Below are 25,474 nucleotides of genomic sequence, written 5' to 3' on the forward strand. Positions count from 1 at the left end.
TCAATTCGCTTGAGTACATATTGTACCAACTTCTTCTGCAACTAAAATATAATAAGACTTGTCAAGAGTACACATGCAAGGCGTGTTGTACTAAACGCATTGTGTCTCGATAGCCTAACATCCACTGTATCACATTTCACTGCCTAATACAAAGGGATGTCATGGCAAATCTCATGTAATCAGGAAATATCTGTGACAACCGAGGTTTGACAGCTTGGCTAAGCTAAGGAAATAAATCCAAAACTTAATACATTTTGCACATTTATTATTGAAAAGCCACAAATTCATTGAGATTCCTGTACAATACACTGCATGCACACATGCAGGAATGACTGTGACTGGATTTCATTCAAGTATCATAAGCCTATTCCTTCATGATTTCCTTAGTCAAATTTTGCCTCCCAACTTGCTTATCTGAGGCCTGCCCAGAGGCCACATGCCCTCTTGCACATGACCATACATAGACGTATGTACCAGATCACCACAATCATGTACCTATACATGATACTGTAGCACTTGTAGCTTGTAGAAATACATACAAAAATGTACTTATATGGCAAAAAAAGTAAATAAGTACAAAATAACTTTTAGAAACTAAATATTGACCTTCACACTTGTAACATACATACAAGACAAGTTGCCAAAGAAGGGAAAAACCTTGAACTCGTGTATACACATGTATACAGCGCCATCACCCTTGACCTGGCCGACCATGATACAGTCACGACTGCGTTTACATGGTCCACTGTTGGCCTGCATTCAGGCAGCACGCTGTGTAACCATGGCTACCAATCAGGAATCATTTGGATTAGTTTGGTGACCATAGCAACAGCTTTCAAAATCCTCATAACAGCAAAACTAATGTAATTATTAGATTTGATAATATCTGTAAACTCAACAAAAATCTGTTTTCTTCAACAGACTGAGATACAGCAACACTGCAATGCTTCAACTGCGGTCATGAGGTGTGAGTTCCATAAAGTCCCTTCTTCTACAACGCTACTGAACATAAACAACACATATTCCACTGCGTGTCCTGGAAAATAGAAACAAGTACTTGATACACAAGTACACAAACCTAACCCTACTTCATGACTAGCTGATACAATGTGGCTTGTACTCTAAGAAGAATATATGTATTGTATTTCCAATACATGGCAGAACTAATTCAATAGGACATTCTTCCTAACATTCAAATTAAATTCATTTTCTAAATCTTGTTCAATCTTCATGTAAGAATTACCAAAATTAAAACATTTCTCATACAGGAAGATATGGAAAGCAATAAGCTTAAGTCAAGGTATAAATTAAAACACTAAAATTCAGTGATGAAATCCACAATGTGTCTTCAAGATGCCAGGTCTAGGATTGTAATCATTCTAAAAGCGTAAAACTTGTTTTACAGGGTAAAATGATTCATCCCCAGTATTTAAATGACTAGTACAGGCGACAAGCATGATGACAAAATTGTAAGAGTTCCCTTCCTTTACAATTCAACACAGCCTTGTTAAGTGTGTCTCAAGGAGCTGGACATCCAATACTTCATGGTACACTTCCATTGTGTGATACAAAGCTAAGCTGTAGACAGGTCTTTTAAGGTGTTTCTTGGGTTTTTTTCACAGCAGTGCAACAGCCATTACAAACTGCTTTGAAACCTGACACTTTCCTTTACGAGACACTCTTTGGCTCAAGCACTGTCATTGTGTATGGGGTTGACGAACCTTGCCGCCATCCTGGAGCGCGACTTCCTTGGTGAGGAAACCGGGGTGTCTGTGGCAGACCCTGTGCTGGACTTAGTAGAGCTGGTCTCCAGGGGCATACTCATCTTAAACATCTCGTCAAATGACACATCATGGGCAGCATTTTGCTCACTACTTTCATCACTGCTAAAACTGCTACTTGCATCCTTCAGAGTGGTATTTATGCTGCCACTTTCAGGGGCAGGAACTTCCACTGAAGTGGAGGTAGCTGTGTTGGCACTAGACCCAGCCTCTTCACCATTGGGCAATTTCTCCGCTGGCTCTATACTGGGAGTGTGACCATGGCTACGGAGTGCAGGGTCAGCTGGACTCTCTCGTCCAGAGGCTGTGACACGGAAAGTTCTGCTTACTTCTTCCAGTTGCTCTGGGCTTGCCTTCCACCAGCCTCCTTTCAGTAGCTCCAGCAGTTCATTGGATGAAGAGGAGTCGTGGTCACCTGATTCCGTTGCCGTGACAGCCAGGGTCAGTGCACTATTTCTAGTGAGTCCCTGTTGGCTGTCAATGGCTGGTGACGTGCTCCGACTGTTGCCAGCACCTTCTGGCGGTCGGATGACGAGGCATTGGGCAGCAAACTGCAATAGTTCGGATGTGGGAGTCAGACACAGTGGTGTCTTCTGTCCTCGCTTTTCCTCATCAGTCAAGTACAGGATGTCCTGGTCTGCAACACAAATCACAATTTAGAACAGTGTAATGGTTATTGTTAGTCATACTGTACCACTCTTGAACCCTATCACTATGTGACATGGCCATTACAACCCCATACAACATAACTAAAAATACATAACAAAACTCAATGATAAAAGAACCACTTTAAACAAAGTTAAAAAAAGTTCATCCATCAAAGTCTTCAAACAGCATGCCAACTGCGTTGGAAAAGAAAGAGCATGACTGACAGAAAATACAATCTTAAGTATACTGCAAGCCTGGCGTGAATAATGTTGACTGATGATTTCATGCAATACTGGAGGTAATAGGGCTTTTCTGGTGTTTCAGTATGTTCAATATTAAAATTTACATTGTCTACAATAAGTGTTGTTCATATAGAAGATGGATAGCTTGCAGAGCCACAGCACCCAGAAAGCAAAATATTTTCTGCTTGCTAAATGGCCATGAAGATTTAGGTAAGAATCGATCTTTTGTTATGTTAAGAGGAAACTAATGTCATTGGGTGATCAGAATTGCTGACTGTGGTCGATACATCATCGTATCCCAAGTGTGTCAATCAATGCCGATGCAGTTGATCACTTGATTGTTTGGTCTGGACCAGGTTATTTACAGATCACTGTCACACAGCTAGAATATTGCAGATTATTGCCAGCTAACCAACTGCTGGCTAAACATGAAATTCTTTCATTGTTGAACAGTTCTCATTCTATCTTCAGGAGCTATGAAGCATATAAGTGAAAAGTGCATGCACCTTGTGGTGAGTCAAGCTGAATGAGGTCCTTCGTATGATGAAGAGCTGGTCTGAGCTCAGGGGATGGAATGGCCGAGGGCACTGGCTGGCTCAGTACATCCACATGAGACGTGTCAATGTCCTCGTCTGAAAGGGTCAGTGACAATAGAGTCACATGCATTAATTATTTCTATGATCAAACATAAAAATCAATATTTTACTCAGCATATTGATGCAGATATTTTCATTTTGCAGGATAGTATTCAGAATAAGATCTATAAGAAAAGTTTTAACAGGTGCACCACTTAAAGAACCTCAGGAGTCCAAATAAGTTGTAATCTTGATGCCATACTTGATGCAAAGAAGAGCATTACCTAAACCATCATTGACCCCAGAATCATTGGAGGACTCTCCTTTTCCTGCATTCAAAGCCTTGTGGTCCCCAGAAAAGAAGATGCGAGCTGGACTCCCTTTGAGTGAGGCTGGCAGTGTAGCTATGGAAACAAGCGAGTGGTGGTTTTCAAGGGTTTAGCAAGACAGAAACTGTCAGTCACCTTAAATGACTTTCAATTCCAGTTTATATGTAGTAACATAACATTTTGATAATACCACTACTTTCTATATCATTGAGAAATTTTCTCCAATAAGTTACTTACAAGTCAAAGTGGATTTCAGACTGCTGCCTATAAGTGAGACATCTATTTATCAACTGACCTGGCACTTTAATGGCTGGGGACAGCTGCACGTATTTACGGTTGCCCTTTCCTCGGACAGACACAACATGCGGAATGGCCTGCAGGAGGGAGTGGGTGCAGTCAAACCCATGCAGTGCTGGCTTTATCTCCACTCCATGCACCTCAAAGAATATCTTGTCAAACTGATGGAGTGGGATTCGGCCATGGCGCATCAACATATGGCGGATGTCCCGAGCGAGAGTCTGCAGCGCTGTCAGGCGAATCACTGCCGAGCCGTCATCGTCCCCCGACACCTGGAAGTAGTCACAGCTTAGGTGAAAATTTTACACGTTGCTGTTAAAAATATGTTATTGCTCCATCTACTAGACAGTACGTAGCTTTTATTCCGGCAAAACGATAACTTAAATTTTTCTTTTTTTTCTTTTTTCTTTGGAATGACTGATGTAGTGAACATCATAACCTTTAATACATGGTTTGAATCTTAACGGTGGACATACATGAACAAAATCCACAAGCTCTTCCTTGATGGTCTGGACATCACACTCCTCAGAGAAAGTGGTCTTGTACCAGCTGCACAGCTCCACCAGGGGAAGGCAGCCTGAGCTCTGATCCATCAGCAACTGTAGGACACGCAGAGCAAGGGGAGGCAACTCGGTGGTCTTCATCAACACAACATATTCCACATTGTTGTAAGTCTCAATCTGGAAAAGAAGAATTCCACATTCTCACATCAGATGCCAAGTACAGTCCCAATGGTCAAGTGAGAGGTATTTGATGAGGACGGTCTGGTAAATGACAATGGCAGTACTCACACTGATGATGTGTCTTAGCCTTGCCAGAAGAGCATCCAGTGACACCACCTGGAAATCTTGTAGATGAAGGTTGAAGCCGAACTGACGAGTGAAGGCTGGTAGAAGTTCATCCTTTATCATGCCATGACCTGGTTGTATCTTGAGCAGGTTAGTGATCTGTTCAGATAGAACTTTCCTGATTTCTGGCTGTGTGAGTCGCAGGAGCCTTTCATCACCCTCCTCCTCCAGCTAATGTACAAGAAACATGGTTAGTGTTCACACCACATGTATTTGTCCAGACACCGCTACAGTTATAGCCTCAACTTGGCTCCTTGTATAATCTGCTTCAGGCTACTTCTACAGACAAAAGATACTGTCACTAGACTTGGATAAGAGGTTATATTGCAGACCTAATCATAATCTGTATTTATTATTTTAAAACAATATAAAATTTATATGGTTGAAATGGAAACTGTTTTCCTCAATTACTGACTCTACAGATTCTCACCATTGATATGCATGGTATTCTGGCTAGTAAAGAGTGAGTGAGTTTTGGTTTTACATTGCTCTTCGCAATATTCCAGCTATATGACAGCAGGGAATGCCAAAAATAGGCTAGTAAGGGAAAAATATACGATCTGATATGAAAAGGGCTTACCTCTACAACCTGAGGCACAGCTTCGAAAAGGTCGGTAAGCTTTGTAAAGCCGTAGTCTGCTACTCTGCACTGTCTTCCGAAGTGGTGATGGTATGCTGGGATGAACTTGTTGAATGGCATGCGACATCGTGGGTTATGCTTAAGTAGATCAACTACTTCTAGTGCAAACTGTTTAGTGCGCTCTATCTCATCTGGTGTCTGGTCTGAAAACAATTAAGCTTGAATAACTAATACAAGTTCTACCCTGATTGCCATTAGGTATTACTTTCAGTTTCTATGAGACTGAAATTCTTTCATATGATTTCTGAAAACATATGAATGGATACTACCAAGTTAAAATATATACACATGTATCAAGCCAAGTGATAACCATAAGATGATAGATACAACCAACATTCTGAACATGGATGGAAGTTGTAGATAACATCCTCCTCTGTGCATGTCTGCTACATAAATATTATAATCAAATTTGGTACTTGACCTTCACATCGGAACCTGTTGTGTGACCTACCTCTCTTAGGGACCGAAATGAAGGACTTGCCCTCCTCCACAGTCATCTGAAGTTCAAAGTACAATAACATAAGTATCCAGGTAAACTGACCATGTAACAATGCAAAAATCACAGACAGGAAGTACATGCTGGACTTATCCAGATTAAATATGTCACCTATTTGCTCTACTGAATAAAGTTAATGACTGGATCCTGAAACATTTAGGGAAACCAGTTCCTGCTGCTATAATGTGGAAATAATGTCTGTGCCTATTACTGAGGTAGTGGTATGGACTCACCAGCAGAGTTGATGGAGGGATCTCCATGAGAAGATCCTCGATGTAACAGACTCCGTACTCCGTAACATCCCAAGTCTTGCCAAACACAGCTTCTGTAATTGTAGGATCGTAGTCAGACACTTTGACTGTCACATGGTCTTCACGTCAGTGTACAGACTGATAGCAATATAAATCCTAAACCTTTACAATCTGCTTTTTCAGTGCATTCACTTCAGACAACTGAATGTTTCTATCAGTTTGAACAAATATTCAGTATATAGCGGGCATATACAACTGGACCATCAAATCGACTCATAGGCGGGTCATAAAGTCTATTTATGAATAATGTAGAGAATGGAAATATGAGCTCACCAAAAGCCTCAGCGAATTCCTCTACTGCCAACTGTTTAGCAGGCTGGCCTTTCAACACCTTGAGTAGATCAGCAGTGAAGCGACGAATCTGAGCACGGTGACTCAAAGTCAGGATCTTGCGATCTCCGGTACCTAGAACCTGAAACAACCAGTGTTACTTTTATTTTTTCCATAGGAATCTGCGACGGAAGATACTCTGAAACTTGAGTCTTTGGGTACCACTCGTATTTTTTACTGAACACTTGGAAAAGACAAAAGACACTTTTACATTATTTCCCTCTTTCACATCATTCCCAGTATTTTTGGTGATGCTTGCAATCACTTCTACCCCACTCTTGCCATAACAAATTACTGACCTCCCTGCATGAATAATCATCTTTATCATGTATGCATCATTACACTGCTGAAATCATCATGACAGACTCAATCATCCAGACTTGCAGGGTAACATACATATTTTCAAAAGACTACTCTCACACTACTACATCAGAAACTTTGACACACTTCTATACAAAAATCACTAAACCTGATTGAAAGTCAAACGTTTCAATTTTGTCAGACATTTATTAACAGCTTACCTGCAGAGCATATGGAATAGCCTCGAAAAGCTCCATGAGTTTTGTGTAACCATAGTCGGCTACACGACACTGGCGTCCGAAATGATGGTGATATGCTGGTATGAACTTGGACACGGGCATTCTGCAGTTGGCGCTGTGTTTGAGAAGATCGGTCACCTCACGGCTTATCTGCCCCAGCTGGTGGGACAGGAGGGGACTAGCTGTAGCTGACTGACGACCAAACTCTGGAACAAAGCATATATATATATTATTTCCTCAAAGTGTCTACCTTGACCCGTACTTACAAATAAGCTGCACTGCTGAATTTGTTATAACTAATTAATTAAAAATTTGAAAGGGGTTGTCATGGTAATCGCACCTATTGCCTGGGGAGGCTGGTTCTCCATCCACTGCACCTTCTTGACACCCAGTCGAGATACTTGCACTTGTATGCCGGGCACACAGCTGATCAGGTGCTCCAAGGGCACCCCCTCCTTCACAGACACCAGGGGACTAAACTCAGCAGCATAACAGGCTGGGAAACTGGCCAAAGGAACAGGAATATTAGTTAGTGATCAGTACAGTTTTACACTGCTTATATTCTATGAACAGAAAATTTTCAACTGGATTTCTAGCATAAACAATCTTGACAGCTATCAAGTACTTGGTTTCATTCAAGAGAAACAACTGTTAATCCTTTTTCATTAGTTTGTGAAGAGTTATCCCCTTTGTTTACTTGCTAGCAGGCGACATTTTCAGTGATCCTCAGTATGGATATTTTGAGAAAAGAAAGTTGATTTTAGAGTATTATAACAAGGACATCAGTTCAGCTAAAGTGATTTCAAGTAGAACAGGCATCCTTTTGTCCACTGTTTTATCATGTTTTGAAAAATATTGCAAATGGAAAAAGAAGGCATTGAGCACCAGGGAGGTACAGGTATGGGCAGAAAAATGATCATGAAATGATCATGATCACTGATCATGAAACCTGAACAAAAGGAACAAAGGTTGAACTGGTGCATACAGCATAGAAATTCAACTGGAACAATGTTTTTGTCAGATGTGGCTGTTTCCTAACACACTGAAATTCTGGACCAAACAAACTGACAAAAAACTGTCAGTGCGATAAGTACAGTCCAAAATTTAACATGTGGGGTGGCATATCTGTGTTAAGGGCAACAGCCCTCCGTATTTGATGGGAATATAAACAGTGCGGTACAGATATTCTTGATAGATTCTATGGAAAGTTTTGGATTTTAGAGGACGACAATGGCCCAAAAGATTTTTCAAAGCATTCACCTGCCTGGTTTCGTACCCAAAATATGACAATTGATTGGCCAAGCTATAGCCCTGAAATAAATCCAATAGAAAATGTTTGGGGACACATGAAGGAAAGTGTCAGTAAGAAAAATCTCACAAATATTGCTGAAATTATAGAAGAGGTGGTCCCATATTGGGACAGCATGGATCACAACTTTATAACTTCTTTATACTGGGCCACACTGAAGGCTGCATTGCTGCCCATGGTGACATGACAAAATACTAAATATGCACCTGTCTTTGAGTTTCAAAGATTATCTGACAAAACAAAACAGACCTATTGTAACACAAATGGGGGTTGGGTAATGGGGAGCAATTGTGTTGAATTGGCAGTCTATCCAGTCAATGAGTAACATCTATGAAGCAGGATGTGCCTTATAATCTTTTGTCTGTGTCACCCACCTCATAAGTGGCATGTGGCCATTGTGAGACTGCAGCATAGAGTGGACCTGGGCAGCAAGTGTCTTCAACTGAATGCGGACATTGGGCAACATGGACGAGTTCATGGCCTCTGCGTAGAACACACTTCCCTCGGGGCAGTGACTGGCACACACAGGCTCCTCCAGAACTTCCTCCCCATCTGTGTCTGATGCCTCTAGAGGGGTTGGGGGTTTAGAAAGCACAGGTGCCAGATACACCATCCTACCTGCTCCGCCCTGCTCACGGATGTCTAGTGTATCACGCATCTTGTACAGCTCTGATACACTGATGGACTTGTGGTACCTGGTGACAAATAATATACATGTATGAGGAATACAAGTGCTAACCTACGAAACCATATTTGATCACAAGAATTTCTTTAGAAGTAAGTCACTTTCCTTATCTTATTCCTTACAAGAGGACATTCATAAACATGTACTTGCAACTCGCAGTCAAGATAAGTAACAAATTATTTCAGAAAAGATTTGACTCCAAGTTTCAATGTCATATGCTTACCTCTTGTCAAACAGTTCAATGAACTTGAAGAGTGGCAGTACATTGCCCTTAGACTCCTGCAGTAGTGCGATGGCTTCAGCCCGGATGTTCACACTGGCTGTGTGGGCATCGTCTGTCTTCAGGCTGACCTGTATACGCTTGTAGCCAATTTTCTTTCTGTGAAACTGGGAGATGGCGAAACGTGCTTCCTCAATGGTGGGGACTTTAATCATGCCTATACAAGTGTTGTCCAACTGGGTCTTTACGTGCACATTCAAAACCTGAAAAAAACCCAAAACATTCTTTTATTAGACTTCAATACTAATTCAACCAACACCTCAGAATCTGGAAATGTGCACAAGCTCATCTTGGTTTACTGAAAGAGGTAGGCTAAGTGCCACTAGAGTCTGAATATTATTGCACAGTCTCATCAAATAACACCTTGTGGCTTCTTGATATTCAAGATTAATTTTGGTTTATTTTCTACTCTCCTAGAACCTTTTATAGACCCAATACCAGAATGCCCTTTCATCATGCAATTCTTAACCAAACTCTAAAGGATCAAAACTTGCTGAAGGAAACTAAAGGAAAACACTTCTTGATTGTTAAACATGTTTCAGTGTTATAAACTACCAACCTTGACATGAGGATGGAAGGTGGTAAAAAGGATCTTCCTCCACTCCTTGGCACTGATGTTGTAGTCGAGGTTTGTGACCACCAGCTCTACTGGACCCATTCCCTGAGGGGAGGAGCCATCAGTGAGTGGGGAGCCTGGGGGTGACACACCAGGCATGATGGGCTGGAAGCTGTTACTGCTATTGATGTTGTTATGGAAGTTGTTGTGGTAGTTGTTTTGTTGGTAGTTACAATTGTTTTGGTTGGAGTTCATGTAGTTGTAACGTCGAGGGCTATATGAATGAAAGTTTGGACTCCCTCGGTGGAAGAACTCATTATCCTGTGGTGGAGGCCATGAAGAGCCATATGGGTAGTCCAACTCATAGGGGACACTCTTGGGGCGATTTCCATAATGACCACTGCCATGTCGGGCACGCTGAGGGTTGTGGTTAGGGCTGCTGCTCCCACAAGTGAAGCTGGAATTGTGGCTAAGGGCAGAATAATAGTGATAGTTCTCAGTGTGCTCATCAGAATGAGATCCACTAAAATGTCTTCTCTTGTAGCTCTGCATTTTCCCTTTCTCATCTCCTGACCAGTGGCCACTGCGCTGAGCATATCTGTGGTTGTCCAGTTCACCTGTATTGTCCATCTCATCCCCAGCATCTCCCCCTGCTCCGCAGCCCCCATTCAGCTTGTGCTGACTCTCTTGGTAGCGTTGCTGCTGCAACATCAACATCTCTCGACTTGGTCGCTTCCCGTTCGTTGAATAGCTGTCTGACTGTTTGTCAGCTTCAAAATCAGGTTGTCTGTGGTTGGCCTCGGGGCTCGAGGTGTACCCACTGGCTACAGGTGCACTCAGACACCCGCGATATGGGGAGTTATTGCGGAATGTCCTTCTGTCCCCGGATGGACTGCTGTGTCGATTATAATGTTTAGGACTTCCAAAACCTGGCATCGAAAGTTTTGACCTCTTTGTATACCCTGGAAAATTAACAATATTATAACTAAGTACATGACGCACATAAAGTACATTTATATGGTATCAAATACAGCCTACTTTTTCTTGTGTTTCTCCTGTTTCCTCATCCCAAATGATATTTACAAATTGATACACTAGAATTACTAACAATACCTAGCAGCAATTACTAGAGGACTCACAGAAGTAACTAAAAACCTTCAAATTAACTTATTAAAAGCAATATAGAGTTAAACCACTTAGCATTAGCTCAGTTAACACGGTTAATGTGCGGAAGAAAGAATATGGGGGAACAGAAGGAACTCTTTCCAATCTTGTCATATTCATTTGTATTTTCGACACAACACTATTAATCACCTGTTACCAGTATGGATGTAGTGGGGTAGATTAGTGACTAAAGCTTTCACACAACACGCTAAGGCCAGCTTTCAATTCCTACTTGCACACAATGTATGAAGCCCATTTCTAGTGCCCCCTCTGTGACATTGCTGAAATATTGCTAAAGGTGGTGTAAAACCAAACTTGCTGTTGTCAGTATGGGTTTCTGTAAATGCAATTTTACCTATTTATTTGTGGGGAGAGTTTCACCCGTAACCCTTTTTTTTTTCTGATTATTTTTTTCATACCTGTTCCAGGTTATCAAATGTATATTTAGGGTCAGGTATGCATGTCAGTTTTTAATCTTGGCTTTTGAATGGGGTGGGAGGTTTGGGCAGAACTCTTACCTCATTTGTACCTAACACTGTTTTTGTGGTCAGATCAACTTCTTAAAAACATATCAGATCCTACAAAAATGAGAGGGTAAGGTAGTGGGGGTGGACAGGTTGGGATGAGAGAGAGAGACTTCAGTCTTTAAACTATGATTCTATAGTATTCAAACTTAGGGATTCAAAAAGAGTAATATTTGGGTTATGACTTTCGCGCAGAGTTCCAAACTGATCTGATCTACTGTGACAAAAGCTGCATTTTCTTCAAATAGTGGCTGACATTAGGTGACTTTCTGTACTTGGAACATACTTGAAGGTTTCCCAAGTTTCATCAAGACTAAGTCTAGAATATATTGCAAGTCCAGGTTACCAGAACTTACTGAAGGTCCAAGGGATCCTATTTACTGTATTTTATTAAGAAGTTAAAACTGTTGTTTATGTAGATTGTTATTTGCAGAGTGTTAGGTTTCCTCTTCCCCAGACATGCACAGTCTAGAAAGGCCTACCACACAGTGGGTCATCAAAGGACGGTAGGAAAACAATGTCAATTCTTACACACACTCGGGTCAGTGACAGAGGTTAAATGTTAAGTAGAGAAACCCTGTCCATGTATTCAAACACAGGTATGCATCATGACCTCTGTCATACACAGACAGAAGGTTATATACATAGTCTGCAAAGACCCCGATTTCAGTTAACAGACGGATGGCAACAAACTGTCCACACATCCATTACACATGTTTACTGGTATTCAGCCTTGGAAAAAAAGATGTCAACATTTTTGGACGTATGAGCAAAAGCAGTTCATCACAGACCTGTCTGAGGTGATCCTACTGTGCTGTCTCCAGTGCTGGATGTAGCTGGTATCTGAGCAATAATCTTCTGGCCATACACATCCTCTCCGTCCATTCTCTTCTGAGCTCTGAAATATCACCCAGCACTGTAAGCCTGACCATACTGTGTGTAATTGTATGTGAGGTGGTTGGTGGCCCAGCCTGTAGAGCCTCTCAGCACACAATGTTCCTGCAGCATGCATTGCTCACTTCCCATGCCTGTACCAGCCAGGGGCCAGACACAGCAGGCCTTCACATGCCAATCAGTTACATAACACCTCACAAGGCCCCAACACCTCACTGTTCTAGTGGTGGGTTCACTTCACAGTAATCTTCTCAACATATTCCATCATGAGCACATTTGAAAATATAACTTGGAAACACAATGCAAGAACTGCTTACATTAATGAAACTCACCAGAAACAGTTCAACATTATAATTTGCCAGTGTCAGCAACAAACATGCAACTTAAAAAAATTGCTTTGTTAATTATCATTATTAACTAATAAATGCAAAATAATGTTACATAAGACTTTGAAGCACTTCTACAACAACAAAACTACCAACAGACAACTGAATCCACAATTACATTTTAACATTAATGTCTCATGATGAAATGGCATTTCTTATATTGTAAATTTAATTTCCATTCCAAAATATTCTGGGTAAATACGTTCTGTGATAAACCACATGGCCACAAACAAATGTGGACAGTCTGTGAAGTGTCAAAGGTCGGTTTTACCCACTGTTATACATATTGTTTCAACTAACCTTGGTTGCAGCACTTAGCATGAAAAGTTTGTATACATACAAACTGGTAATTCAATTCTGAGTTGAATGTTTCCAAATGCATCAAAATCAATGCAAATATCAATGTGCTCCCTGTCTCTCCAAATACTGCTAATGTTAGGTCTGAAATATATTTCATTCCATAAAATGGAAGAAGCTGAGAAAGCCCATTTATATGTGTGTAGATGGTTACTGAATGTTAAATAATGTACACCATATAGTGTTGTAGTGGGTGAATGCACCAGATTTGCTCCAATGCAGTGGAGTGAGTTTTCAAATATTGGCAACATTTAATGCATATGCTGAGTGTCCGTTCACCCAGAAAGCGTTAAGTTATGATCGAAGTATATATGACAATCAAAGAAAGATGATTTGGGCTACTTACTTCTGAATGTTTTGCTTCGTCAGATTCAGCCATGTACAGTCATTTACATCAATCATAAAGTTTGAAACATAAATTCCAACAAATATGGCACAGGAGTTTATGTAAACTGTAAACAAAATCCATTTTCTTCTTCAAGCCTACTGAATATCAAGCCACTGACATTACCACTATGCCATTTGGGCTGAATGGAAGAGGTAGCACTTGCAAACTACATGTATTACCATTATGTCTTATTCCGTGTTTCAGTGAGTGAATGAATTTAGTTTTACGCCACATTCAGCAATATTCTAGCTACATGGTGTGAAGTCTGTAAATAATTGAGTATAGAAGAGAAAATCCAGTGCTAAACAATTGCATGTTTCATGTAAATAGTTATGGTAGCAGCTAATTCTTCCATTGTGCAATGACAAGACACTGGTGCACTACCTGATATACTTTGGGCAGTATGGATAGAACTACATCACACTTGGATAAGTCAACAATTATTTTCTAGCCTGAGAAACATGGGAGATACTAAAGAATGATGCTGACAACAGATCTGGACCAAACATGAGTTGTTGGTAGCAAAGAGCTAATTCTGCTAATGTATCAGCAGTGCCCGGGATAACTCTAGGTCAAGTTTTGTACCCCTGCTGTTACAGTGCTCAACTGGGAAACCAGGGTTCACCGTATGGGATGAGATACTCAAGGTACTCACCTGAGAGCAACTTCATGGCTGCTGAACTTGAGCAAGGCATAGTCCTGGGTGATACTAGTGATACGCCCGCCACAGTTCTCAGACAGTTTCTTCAGTCGGGCTCTCAGTTTGTCAGAGTGCACGTGGGAGGGGAAGCCCCGCACTTCTACTTCTGAAAGTCCCTCAAATGTCTGCAAGTACAAACACTTGATAAAGTTAGCAGTTAGTTGTAACAACGATGAGCAAAACAACTAAAATAGCTTTATCTTCACCACAAATGGTGGGAGAAACTGCCCGTTACAACAGAGCGCAGGATTAGACATTTCCACTTCATCCATACCACAAATGTGGTTAGTGAGTTGATCTTGTTTCATATATGGTAAAGTTTCTGTGCTTCAAGTACACATTTTCCTCACTGAGTTATTATTGTGGTGATTAAATTTGCATAACTCCTCCTTCAAATCAGACATTATGTTGTAGAGAAAATATAAAATAAACAAAATTAGGAGAAACAATAACAAACCTCACCCATGCTTAAGTGCTTAATTTCAATTTCATATTAAATACCATAGCAACTGAAGAGTGCACAAAAGGGCTTAATCTTGTTGTATTGGATGGTTCCCTTCTTCATGTACAAAACTGCTTACCTTTGATGGTGATCGACATGGAACATCCTCTACAAGCTCCTCGAAACAGTAGTGCTCGTTAGCACATGCGATGAGGGACTGGTGAGAGTGTGCACGATGGATGAGGATGACATGGAAATTCTTTCGGTGTCGGAGGTCAGAGAGGTCCATAGAAAAGTTGACATCACCTGAAAAACAGAAGATAAAAAATGCCTGGCCATTTTAGTCATCCTTTACATCAAACTAACAAATTCACTGCACTGCAGGTTTTCTCTTTATTCTTTATCTGTGTGAACTAACAATAGATGACAGACCATATATGAAACCCTATATAGATTTAATTCTCCTTGCACACACAAATGTGGTGTTATGTGCTGCTTGTGCTGCAGGCTCATGGCCTGACAGTCAGCAGTGGCCTACCTGAGATGAGAATAACTTTGGTGTGAGGCGGATGGGTGTCAGCAAACCGTCGTAAACTCTGTTTAATCTTGTCGTCAGCTGCATTCTTACTGCTGGCACTGATGTGTATAATATCTACCTGTAACACAACAGCTTCTGTTTAGGAAAATAACATAAGCATCTGACCCATCAAAAACGCGTAGATCCCTAACTGCGCAACAGCACTAGCTTATCTTGACAATCAAATGAAATCAGTTGTGAAACAGATATGACATCATTTGCAATGTTAGGACTTCAGGAAACAACAGATGATGCCACATCTCTCTCTCTCTCTCTGTGCGACACGACATCACTCTGCAATGATAGGACTTCAGGAAACAACAGATGATGCCACCTCTCTCTCTCTCCCTCTGTGTGTGTGTGTGGGGGGGGTGGTGGTGGGGGGGTACGCGCGTGTGTGTGCATGTATGCATGTTCAACTTCAAGTAAACGTTTATTTAATATACGACAACACAAAGGATGTGACTCGTCACCATATTGAATCCAGTGTTTCTTATCCTCTGTCACCGAACTTCAACAACAAATAGTATTTATACACCATGAACATGGCGGGTAAATAACAAGTGCATTAGCATCAAACTCACTCAAAAATGATTTACAATCAGAGTGTATGCACGCGCTTAATTTCATCACTGAGTATGACCACAACTTGAGCAAAATATCTGTTGTTACCTGCGCTGAGTTTAATTCCTCTATGATGTCCTTGCGTTCTTTTAAGATATCACAAACACACATGAACTCAGCCTCTCGATGACCATGGAAGAAGCGGTCACGTATCCGCTGAACTACACTCAAGGCTGATTTCCATTTTGGGACTGGACAGTTCTCAATGTCCCAGAACACTCCTATAGCAGGGGAATCTTCTCCCATCTTACAGCAGGAAGTGGCTAGAAGAAATCAGTACACATGTAACTCATAGTCAATGACACAACTATCACAATAACCATGACAACACAGACCACATCTATTTCAGCAAACTTATAGAGGGTTAATAATGTATATTATTTACTTCTAAAATAAACAGATAATGTGACTAACTATCATTAGCATTTACAAATAATACACATTTTTCACAACCACATTACAAAAGACATTCGCAGTTCACTGCAGCTGACATAAACAGAGATATAACTGAGCTTTGCTAAACACATTTAGTGCAAGTGGAAATGGAGAAATAATGCACAGTTGGTCATGGTTCATCATAAACATATTTTACATTATTGATTTGCAAATTGTCACTGTTCCTTTTTACACATGGATAACTTCCCATTAAACATCCCACTGATTGATGGCATTCACTAATCATGCTAACACTCTTTCAGAATATTCCCCACTAGTTATAGGCATTTTCAGTTAACATGGAGAAATCTGATATCTTGAACTTGCTGAACAAAGATATGAGAACATCCTCCTATAGGTTAGGTCAGAACAACCTTTCACAAACTTTGACCAAACTCTGAAATGACTTACATAAAACCAATCAGAAAGCAATCGTCTCAAGGTATAAACTAATAACCAAGCTATCTATTCTCGAAACGTTCGTAGCCTACGAACTTCTTAAGCCCATTCTTAAGACATAGACTACAATCAAAGTTAAGAATTCATAGGGCTACGAACATACGTAACTGTTATTCAGAATTACAATGGGACCAGCTCCAAGCACTAATCCTAACAATGACACTGTTTTTCCAGACAATGAAACTGTTTTTGTGGGTGAGTACTACACACTGATACACTCTGACAATGTATTACTTCATAATCAAAAAGGTAGAATAGGCCTCCAGCAACCCATGCTTGCCATGAAAGGCGACAATGCTCATGATGCTTGTCGTAAGAAGTGACTAACAGAATCAGGTGGTCAGACTCACTGACTTGGTTGACACATGTCATCGGTTCCCAATTGCGCAGATAGATGCTCATGTTGTTGATCATTGAATTGTCTGGTCCATACTTGATTATTTACACACCGCCGCCATTTGGTTGGAATAGTGCTGAGTGCAGCGTAAAACTTAACTCGCTCACTCATAATTAACAGATCATTTGTTACCAGTTAGGTGATCAAATGCCCTTACCGCTTGAATGTGTTGTATGTGAGGTAAGAGATGTGAAAAGGTCCTGGTGAGCTGCAGCTGACCAGGTTGGACTGATATGAGATGGTTTCTTGGAGTTTGAAAACAGTTGAGTATCTTCATGCCAAACGACTTCCCTTCCCACCTCACTCCAATGCTTGCTTGCAAAATTAAAGATTTCAGTTAATTGTCAAGGTCACATATACTCACAATTTCATGACAATTGCAATGACAGTTTCATGAATCTCAGTTTCATCACAACCGTTAAGGGTTTTTAGATGGTAAATATAAACCTTTTCCTTGTTCACTCTGTTTAACAGTGTGAAGCCAAAAGAAAAGCAGTGGTGAATCCATTTAACATTACCATGTGTCCAATTTTAAAAATTTAGAAAGGTAACAATAGAACTGTTGACCTTTTATGATACATTGTGCAATGCCATCAGTATATGACTATCTGCACACTTTCATTTGCAAATTAACATGACTAACACTGTAGCATTTATACCTTTTATTGTGAGTGTAATTTTTAACTGTAAATACTTTTTTTCATAGGATAAGTCTTTTATTACATTTCATTTCATTTTGTGAGCATGATAAGCCAGATACACAACAAAATTAACTGGTTTCATAATTTAAACAACACAAAACTTTGCGTGAATATCAAGAATTGTATTTAAGTGTTTTCTTTGGAAAATACAATATTAGTCTATGTTGGAGAACATAATAATTATGTCATGTCTGGAATTTCACTTTGTTAGTAAAGTACAAATTCTAGTACTGTTTTGGTTGAGTCCCATCCAGGATTCGAACCTGCACCCTCAACATTGCTCAAAGGGTTGGAATCCCAGATGGGACTCAACCAAAAAAGTATTTGAATTTGTACTTTCAACACAGAGGCACCTAAAAAGGACTTCACACATATTGTACACAGTGATACCATGATTACAAATAAATATGTACGACATGATCATGATGATAAGGATTATCCACAGTAAGAACACAAAATGTAAAGGGAAAAAACCCGGCTCGGTTTACTTACTCAAGTTACTGCGAAACACCGACGTCACATATGGATTTAAAATGTTCATTTTTGTCATCTCTGTAAAAACCTGTCTTTGTACATTGATCTTAGCAAACCAGGGGTCTAAAATACAACCATTGATTACCAAAAGATGACCATCTCAATTTTATATGTGTAACGATGTCGATTAGTTTCATCATTCCGTCGTTTTTAGTTTCATTTTGTTGGGCAATTTGGCAGGTTTCATAACTTTCAACACACGCTGCGTAGACTTGCTGTAAACACACGCACGGTTGGAACGCTGCAAATGTTTAATGCTCAAATTAAAGTTGTAAACATGCGTCTTGTACGTGGGTGTTAGAAGACGTAAAGTCACAAACCTGTGGGTACACTACATCCCGAACAGCTAACCAAAATCCATCATTCCATAAATACAACTTGTTTCTAGATGGAAGCCATTTTGAAGTGAATTACAACTTCCGGTTCACCAAGGGGAGATAATTTGACTTCGTGTTTTCCCCCCATAGTGAACTGAGAAACATATAAGTTTATAAAGTAAACATTGGAAGTAATAAAAACTCATCGCAACTCTATAACGGACCGCCCGTTTAACTGTGATCATTTCAGAAACACTCTCACTCTCTTTCTCTCACTTTGTGTGTGTAAATACATGTATCCATAGGTATTCAATGTATGTATACAGTAAAACAGTGAGTGAGTATTTAATCTTGCGCCGCTCTCAGCAATATTCCAGCTCTATGGCGGCTGCAGTCAATGAAAGGGTTTATGAAAAAAAATGTCATCGTAAAACTTTTTTTCCATTTTGAGGTTTTTACGTTGCTCCAACTGACTGATACACAATACGGCCTGATAAAGTATAACTGTTTATTTCTGCAGATTATCTTCAGTGGAGCCATTTGGAGAATCTAGTTAGACATATTTACTTAAAAACAAGTCACTTTGTATACATACCCCTCAAAAATTGCCGAAATAAGTCTTTTCATTCTCACAAGTGTTACCAAACATATTCAGCCGTGTGAGATATCAGCCGTGTGAGATCTATAAATAGATCAAACACAACAGGTGCACGTAAAATATCATTGGTGGACTATTTATAATGTCGCATAATCCTGTGAGAGTTAGTGTTATTCAGCCTGTATATAAATATGACATGGTTACACGTGAGGCTTGGGAACTGACGACATAAGAGCTTCGAAGATCTCTGTATGACAAACTGTGTATATAAGACTTATGTACACAATTACTTAGTAATGAGTCTGATTATTCCAGTAATTGACTAGCTATTTAACCGGAGGACAATGCGCACCTGTTGTGATACAACTACTGTTTGTGGATATACACAGTCGTGCTATCAATAGACGACAGGATCACCTTAATTACCGAGCCGTGTTTGTGAGGCTGAACCCAGGTGTGGTTAATGGGTGTTTGTGGAGGCACTACTCATGTGTCACTGGTGTGAAGAACTCAATGGACTTGCCGCCACAGTGTCACAATACAATCAACCCTTAGATCCACACGTAGCAAATTGCATGCTGTTACAAACATGATGTATGTCAGTTTTAGCACATAGACAGATAGTTCCGGCTGAAGGTACGCGCGGACGTGCTTCAGTGAGAGGTAAACTGATTAGTTTAGTTTGAGTGGCATTCTAGTAGTTGGTGGTATATAGATGACAAAACTACTTTATATTCAATTATGTGAGTCCTACTAATAAGTATTGACTGGAAGCAGTCGGAATGTTGATTTGTTTTATCGTTCTTAAAAAAAAGACGACTGACGCCGAGGTTAGGTCTACTAATGCCTACAGGGAAAAATAGCTATAGAAATTATAGCTACAAAGTTTGTTGTGACAGCAAAACTATTACCTGTACCAGGGAGACTATATATGTATATGTTTGTAGATTATCCCTGCCTGTACACAAGTGGTCTGTTCCAGTTAGTGTCCTCTAATGCCTACAGTGAGATTAAAGGAGTAAAGAGTAACTGTCCAGTTGCGTTATGAAAGCTTTCATGCATTTAATTTAAGAAGAACCATCTGACATAAGAGGGAGACTAAAGAGCAGCATGAGAGGGGTTATTCAAAGTGAGAAGGAAATGTATTGCTTTAAAATTCTTGTATCCTAACTTTGGGTTTGCAGAGCATGGCAAATCCAACGAAAGTTGAATACTTCACATCACAGAAAGGAGGACTGCAGATTATCTTGGAGGGATACTGGTATCGACCTAACAACAGACGACAGACGTGCACCGAAAATGTCCAAAGCGGCTGCCTCGACAAGTGAGCTGCTGTTTCGTTGTGTTTGGAGTTAGTCTCCAAACAATCACCAACAAGTAGCTCTGAAGATTGCTTGTTCTCTGCGGCAGCGGGCGAAAGCTCAGACCCTCCCGCAGGACTTGGACACCGTCTACATGGACGGCCCGGTCTACTGCTGCCCCACGGTTCCATGGACTCAACGCTGTGTTGTGACTGTCTTCTGCAACCCTAATGTCCTTGGATGATACTTCCACTACACACAGGCTCTCTGGAGCAAAGCTCAGAATTGGCTTCAGCAGGATCCGGATATTCATAGATGGATAAGAAGTGCTACGACACTTCCTCCCCTCCCAGTAGCCATGATCCGAGAAACTTTGGCTGGGATGATGGACGACACCCCGTCAGAAATAGGAGTTCCATGATTGCCTGATGTGGGTTGACGATCATGTCAAGCTCCGTGCCATATTGTGGAAACACCATGAGACCTGAGGTCCGAGGACGAATGATGATCTTCACGGATGACATTCACACCTCTATAATATCGTCCAACGAGCACACCCGAACTTTGTGAAAGTGTTTCAGAGGATAGATAAGTTTCAGAGGAACATCCTGGGCCGAGAATTTCGAAGCTCTCTTAGCGATAAGATAGTTGTAAGTGCTATGCGTTAACAAAAACTTACGATTATCTTAGCGCTTAGAGAGCTTCGAAGATCTAGGCCCAGGTCCAGATGGCGATGGTGCTCGACTCCAGCACCGCAACAGACAGCACACAGAACTCGACCAGAGGCTCACACGACTCAAGTATCAGCTGATATCTGAGGTAAAGGTTCTGAGGTAAACTTCTACAAAAAAGTCAACGGAGAATAAATGTGCACGTTCCCATGGGTATAATGGAACAGTCTTCGGTGGGATTGTAGATGGAGTAGTTGCGAGTAGAGGATTAGAATATGTTCAGGAACAACTTATTCCTTACTGAGTAAGACTCCAGACTGGCCGTTCAATACAAAGAAGACCTTGCTGACCAGGCATGGATCAGAAAAACTCCGACCTTGCCCTTCTCCCTGTAGATTGCGTTCAGGATACTTGGGTTGGTGCCATGGAGTCGGTCCCAGATGTGCCTAGAGCTACTGCCTTCGACTACATTGTCTCCACGTGGGTCGACGATAACGCCAGATTCCCCATCCAACTTTGGAATCATCACCTGACAGTCGGACCCGCACCAACAACTTGGAGGGATTCCACAGCAGACTGAACCAGACATTGTCCTATCGACTGATGAGATTGAAAGACAAGCTACTCACCAGGCAGAAAACTTGCAATTTCTAGATGTTGTCGGTCACCTCCTAAAGCTTGCCTGAATCAGACATTATATTGTGGCATTTCAACTTGCTCACGTAGTGGATATATTACATGTTATGATATTTACATGTCAACAGACAGTTCATTTTGCTCTTATTACCTCGTGTTCTATACTTCAAGTTGATCTTATGCCCAATTAAGCCTAACTACTCGGACTAGTCCATCCAGTGCACTTGAGGTAAGGGACAGGGGATTAGCTGTGCACTGTGCTATGTATTTGGTTTTGGCATGTAGACGTTTTGGTAGGACACCGGGGTAAAGACTCCACTGGGATTCCTGTCAGTTGCCTGACACCTTATTATTGTGCGAGGTATGATGAGAACATCACTCAAATTTGTTGTCAAAGTCGCGCTCAGCAATATTCAAGCTATGGGGGCTTCGGTCTGTAAAACAATAGAGTCTGGAACAGACAATGCAGTGATCAACAGCTTCATGAACTTCACTGAACGTCTGTGAGATCATCTTGATCGTCAGCTGAAACACCGTGTACCACCTCCAGCGGACCGACGGGAACTTGAACAGACTTTCTTGGACTCCAGATTATTGGAAAATGATTTCTGTTTGTAAAATAATTGCCAGTGACAAGTTGTGACAGACGATGAGGTGTGGTTGTCGGTCACGCGTGGACTCATGTATCCGAGGCAAATGTCGCGTGTTACCATTATTGCTGAAAACGTCTCCATACAGATGACGCGCAGTTTGAATTTGTGTGTTGTCCAGTGCCTTGCTACATACATGTTTATTCCTGGTCGTTTTTATAACCTTTTATGACCCTTTTTATGCAATTTTATGTAATGCACAATCATTTTCCCCCAACCCTTAACTATTTCAGTAGTATATTATATATGCAGAGAAAACATGACTGTTTTTGGTCCACCAAAATGAAAGAGGCGCTTGTAAAATGTACGGTACATACACAATTCCCGTCTTTCGACAAAACGTCGGTGTTTGCTTACTTTCTGTACTTTGTTGCTTTACGTAATACTTTTAAGCTACGCCACTGGAAATCAGATCCCACGTTTTTAGATGATGTGTTTGGTTCTTTGGACACTAGTAAGTTTAAACTATTCGAAACCCATCAAGATCACTGGTGATGATCACGACTTGGCATAAGAAATGGAAGAAATGTTCACTGACCGTCCACATTCTATGACTAGGGTCTCGTGTGAATGGGAGATGATGGGTTAAAGATCACTGGTGAGTCTCACTCGCCATCGCGGACAACCAGACTGGAGGAAACACCTGCAATGAAGACTCCATGGGTAACTTCTAGCATACGCTACAGACCCTAAAACAAATGTACCCAGTGGGAGAAGGGATGGTACGAGTGTATCAGTAACGTTCTGTAAAACAACGTTGTAATCTTATTACATGGTTTCTGTTTAGGTTCAGGAGAAGTTCTTAGTATGTTATTTTGACAATTGTTATATGCGTGGAATGCTTTTTCTAATCGCAGTAGTGTCGAAGTTACTGTATTTAGATTATTGTTTGAGTCAAGATTAAAGTGGAATCTCCAAGGACAGCAGAAACTAATCCGGACTTTTACGGAACGTTCTGAAACTGTATATGGGGGACAAGCGCAAGTCCCGCATTACATCAAGATTAGTGGTTGTGTGAAGATAATGCTTTCACATTGGGTATCCAGCCTTGGCTTGCTTTGTAGGCATGAAGCTTGTTGCTGTTCCGCGAACATTATTATCGCTGATGGTATTGCTATTAACAGTGCCCTCTGTTTTGTTTGTACTCCAAGTGGATGTGTATTGTTGCGGGACGTGGGAGTAGTATAAGAGGAACGTAAGTGATTGGAAGTGTGGGACGTAAGTGAAGAGCTGGATGTAAGGAATTTTGTAATAGCTGGACGTAAGGGATTGTTGTAATAGCGGGACGTAAGTGGTTATTATAGGAGCTGGACGTAGGTGGGTGTTGTAGGAACGGGACGTAAGTGGATGTTGTAGTAATAGGACATAAGTGATTGTTATGGGAGTGGGACGTAAGTGATTGTTGTGTGAGTGGGACGTAAGTGATTGTTGTAGTAATAGGACGTAAGTGATTGTTATGGGAGTGGGACGTAAGTGATTGTTGTGTGAGTGGGACGTAAGTGATTGTTGTAGTAATAGGACGTATGTGATTGTTGTAGTAATAGGACGTAAGTGTTTGTTTTGTGGGTGGGACGTAGGTGATTGTTGTAGTAATAGGACGTAAGTGATTGTTGTAGTAATAGGACGTAAGTGATTGTTTTGTGAGTGGGACGTAAGTGATTGTTGTGTGAGTGGGACGTAAGTGCTTGATGTAGTAATAGGACGTAAGTGTTTGTTTTGTGAGTGGGACGTAAGTGATTGTTGCAGTAATAGGACGTATGTGATTGTTGTAGTAATAGGACGTATGTGTTTGTTTTGTGAGTGGGACGTAAGTGATTGTTGTAGTAATAGGACGTATGTGATTGTTGTAGTAATAGGACGTAAGTGTTTGTTTTGTGAGTGGGACGTAGGTGATTGTTGTAGTAATAGGACGTATGTGATTGTTGTGGGAGTGGGACGTAAGTGATTGTTGTGTGAGCGTGACTTAAGTGCTTGATGTAGTAATAGGGCGTAAGTGATTGTTGTGGGAGTGGGACGTAAGTGATTGTTGTAGTAATAGGACGTATGTGATTGTACGTGGCATGTATAGCCTATTTCTGAAGTGGTGATGTAATGCTGGTATTATCAGAGACCATACAATAGATTGTGTGATTACTGGTTTACTGGTTACAAAGACAACCCTTAACACGATAGATCGTACAAAGCATACCCAACTCACATTGCCTTGCCATTTTTCAGTCAGGCATAGCTGTTATGCGTCCAGTCAGTAAATGACTATGATGACTTATTCATGATGCCCACACAGGGTGAAACAATAAAGGAACATTTAACTCCAGGACAGTTCCACATGGGGACCTGACCATTACACTGTGCAACGTCTTCCAGGGCTGTAAGACACAACATACAACAAACTCAGTATGAATATGTCAACAGATTTATTCAGTCTAACATGATGCAATCATAAAGACTAGCTGTAGCCTTGTAATATAAAAATATAATCTGGATGTGGCTAGGTCACAGTTCAGCTTTCAGGTCAGAGGTCACATGACTTGATCATGTGATTCAATCCAATCACAATGTTGTCATTAGAAGTGTTTCACAGTCTCCTGTGTGGCCTACTTAGCATGCATGCTTGTGTCTACCTGTATCATGAAAGGGAAGCAATCCTCAAACCATAACTCCTACTTGGAAGAAGATATCACCATACCAGAGACAAACATCAACTCCATGGGTAGTCCCAACATTCCCAACAAACCTAGTGACCGACACCACCCACATAATGCTGAGTCTCTATATACCAGCATCAGTTGACTGCCTCTGTACACCTGTATCAATTCACTGTCTCTGTACATCTGTATCAATTGACTAACTACA

The 25,474-nt window shown here is 40.9% G+C and overlaps 1 protein-coding gene across 1 annotated transcript; it reads right to left on the minus strand.

The window, feature by feature from the left end:
- Nucleotides 1-252: 252 nt before the first annotated feature.
- LOC137283313 (meiosis regulator and mRNA stability factor 1-like) lies at nt 253-17,455 on the minus strand. Its single transcript, XM_067814766.1, has 21 exons — nt 17,371-17,455; nt 15,971-16,185; nt 15,260-15,377; nt 14,861-15,027; nt 14,235-14,404; nt 12,346-12,452; nt 9,870-10,828; nt 9,254-9,513; nt 8,720-9,040; nt 7,377-7,540; nt 7,019-7,242; nt 6,441-6,579; nt 6,090-6,181; nt 5,812-5,857; nt 5,301-5,503; nt 4,664-4,891; nt 4,349-4,552; nt 3,871-4,144; nt 3,531-3,650; nt 3,178-3,303; nt 253-2,418 (listed from the first exon to the last, which is right to left on the minus strand). Exons 2-21 carry the CDS (start codon nt 16,166-16,168, stop codon nt 1,688-1,690), a joined length of 4,851 nt encoding a protein of 1,616 aa, XP_067670867.1. The 5' UTR covers nt 16,169-16,185; nt 17,371-17,455; the 3' UTR covers nt 253-1,687.
- Between the last annotated feature and the right edge of the window lie 8,019 nt (nt 17,456-25,474).

This window comes from Haliotis asinina, chromosome 5, assembly GCF_037392515.1.
Source record: "Haliotis asinina isolate JCU_RB_2024 chromosome 5, JCU_Hal_asi_v2, whole genome shotgun sequence".
In the NCBI taxonomy this organism is placed as follows: Eukaryota; Metazoa; Mollusca; class Gastropoda; order Lepetellida; family Haliotidae; genus Haliotis; species Haliotis asinina.

Coding starts and splice junctions, on each gene's coding strand:
- LOC137283313 (XM_067814766.1), bottom strand. CDS start 16,168: ATGGGAGAAGATTCCCCTGCTATAGGAGTGTTCTGGGACATTGAGAAC. Junction 9,514..9,869: donor CCTTCCATCCTCATGTCAAG/GTTGGTAGTTTA, acceptor GGTTTTTTTCAG/GTTTTGAATGTGCACGTAAA. Junction 6,182..6,440: donor GGAATTCGCTGAGGCTTTTG/GTGAGCTCATAT, acceptor CTACAATTACAG/AAGCTGTGTTTGGCAAGACT.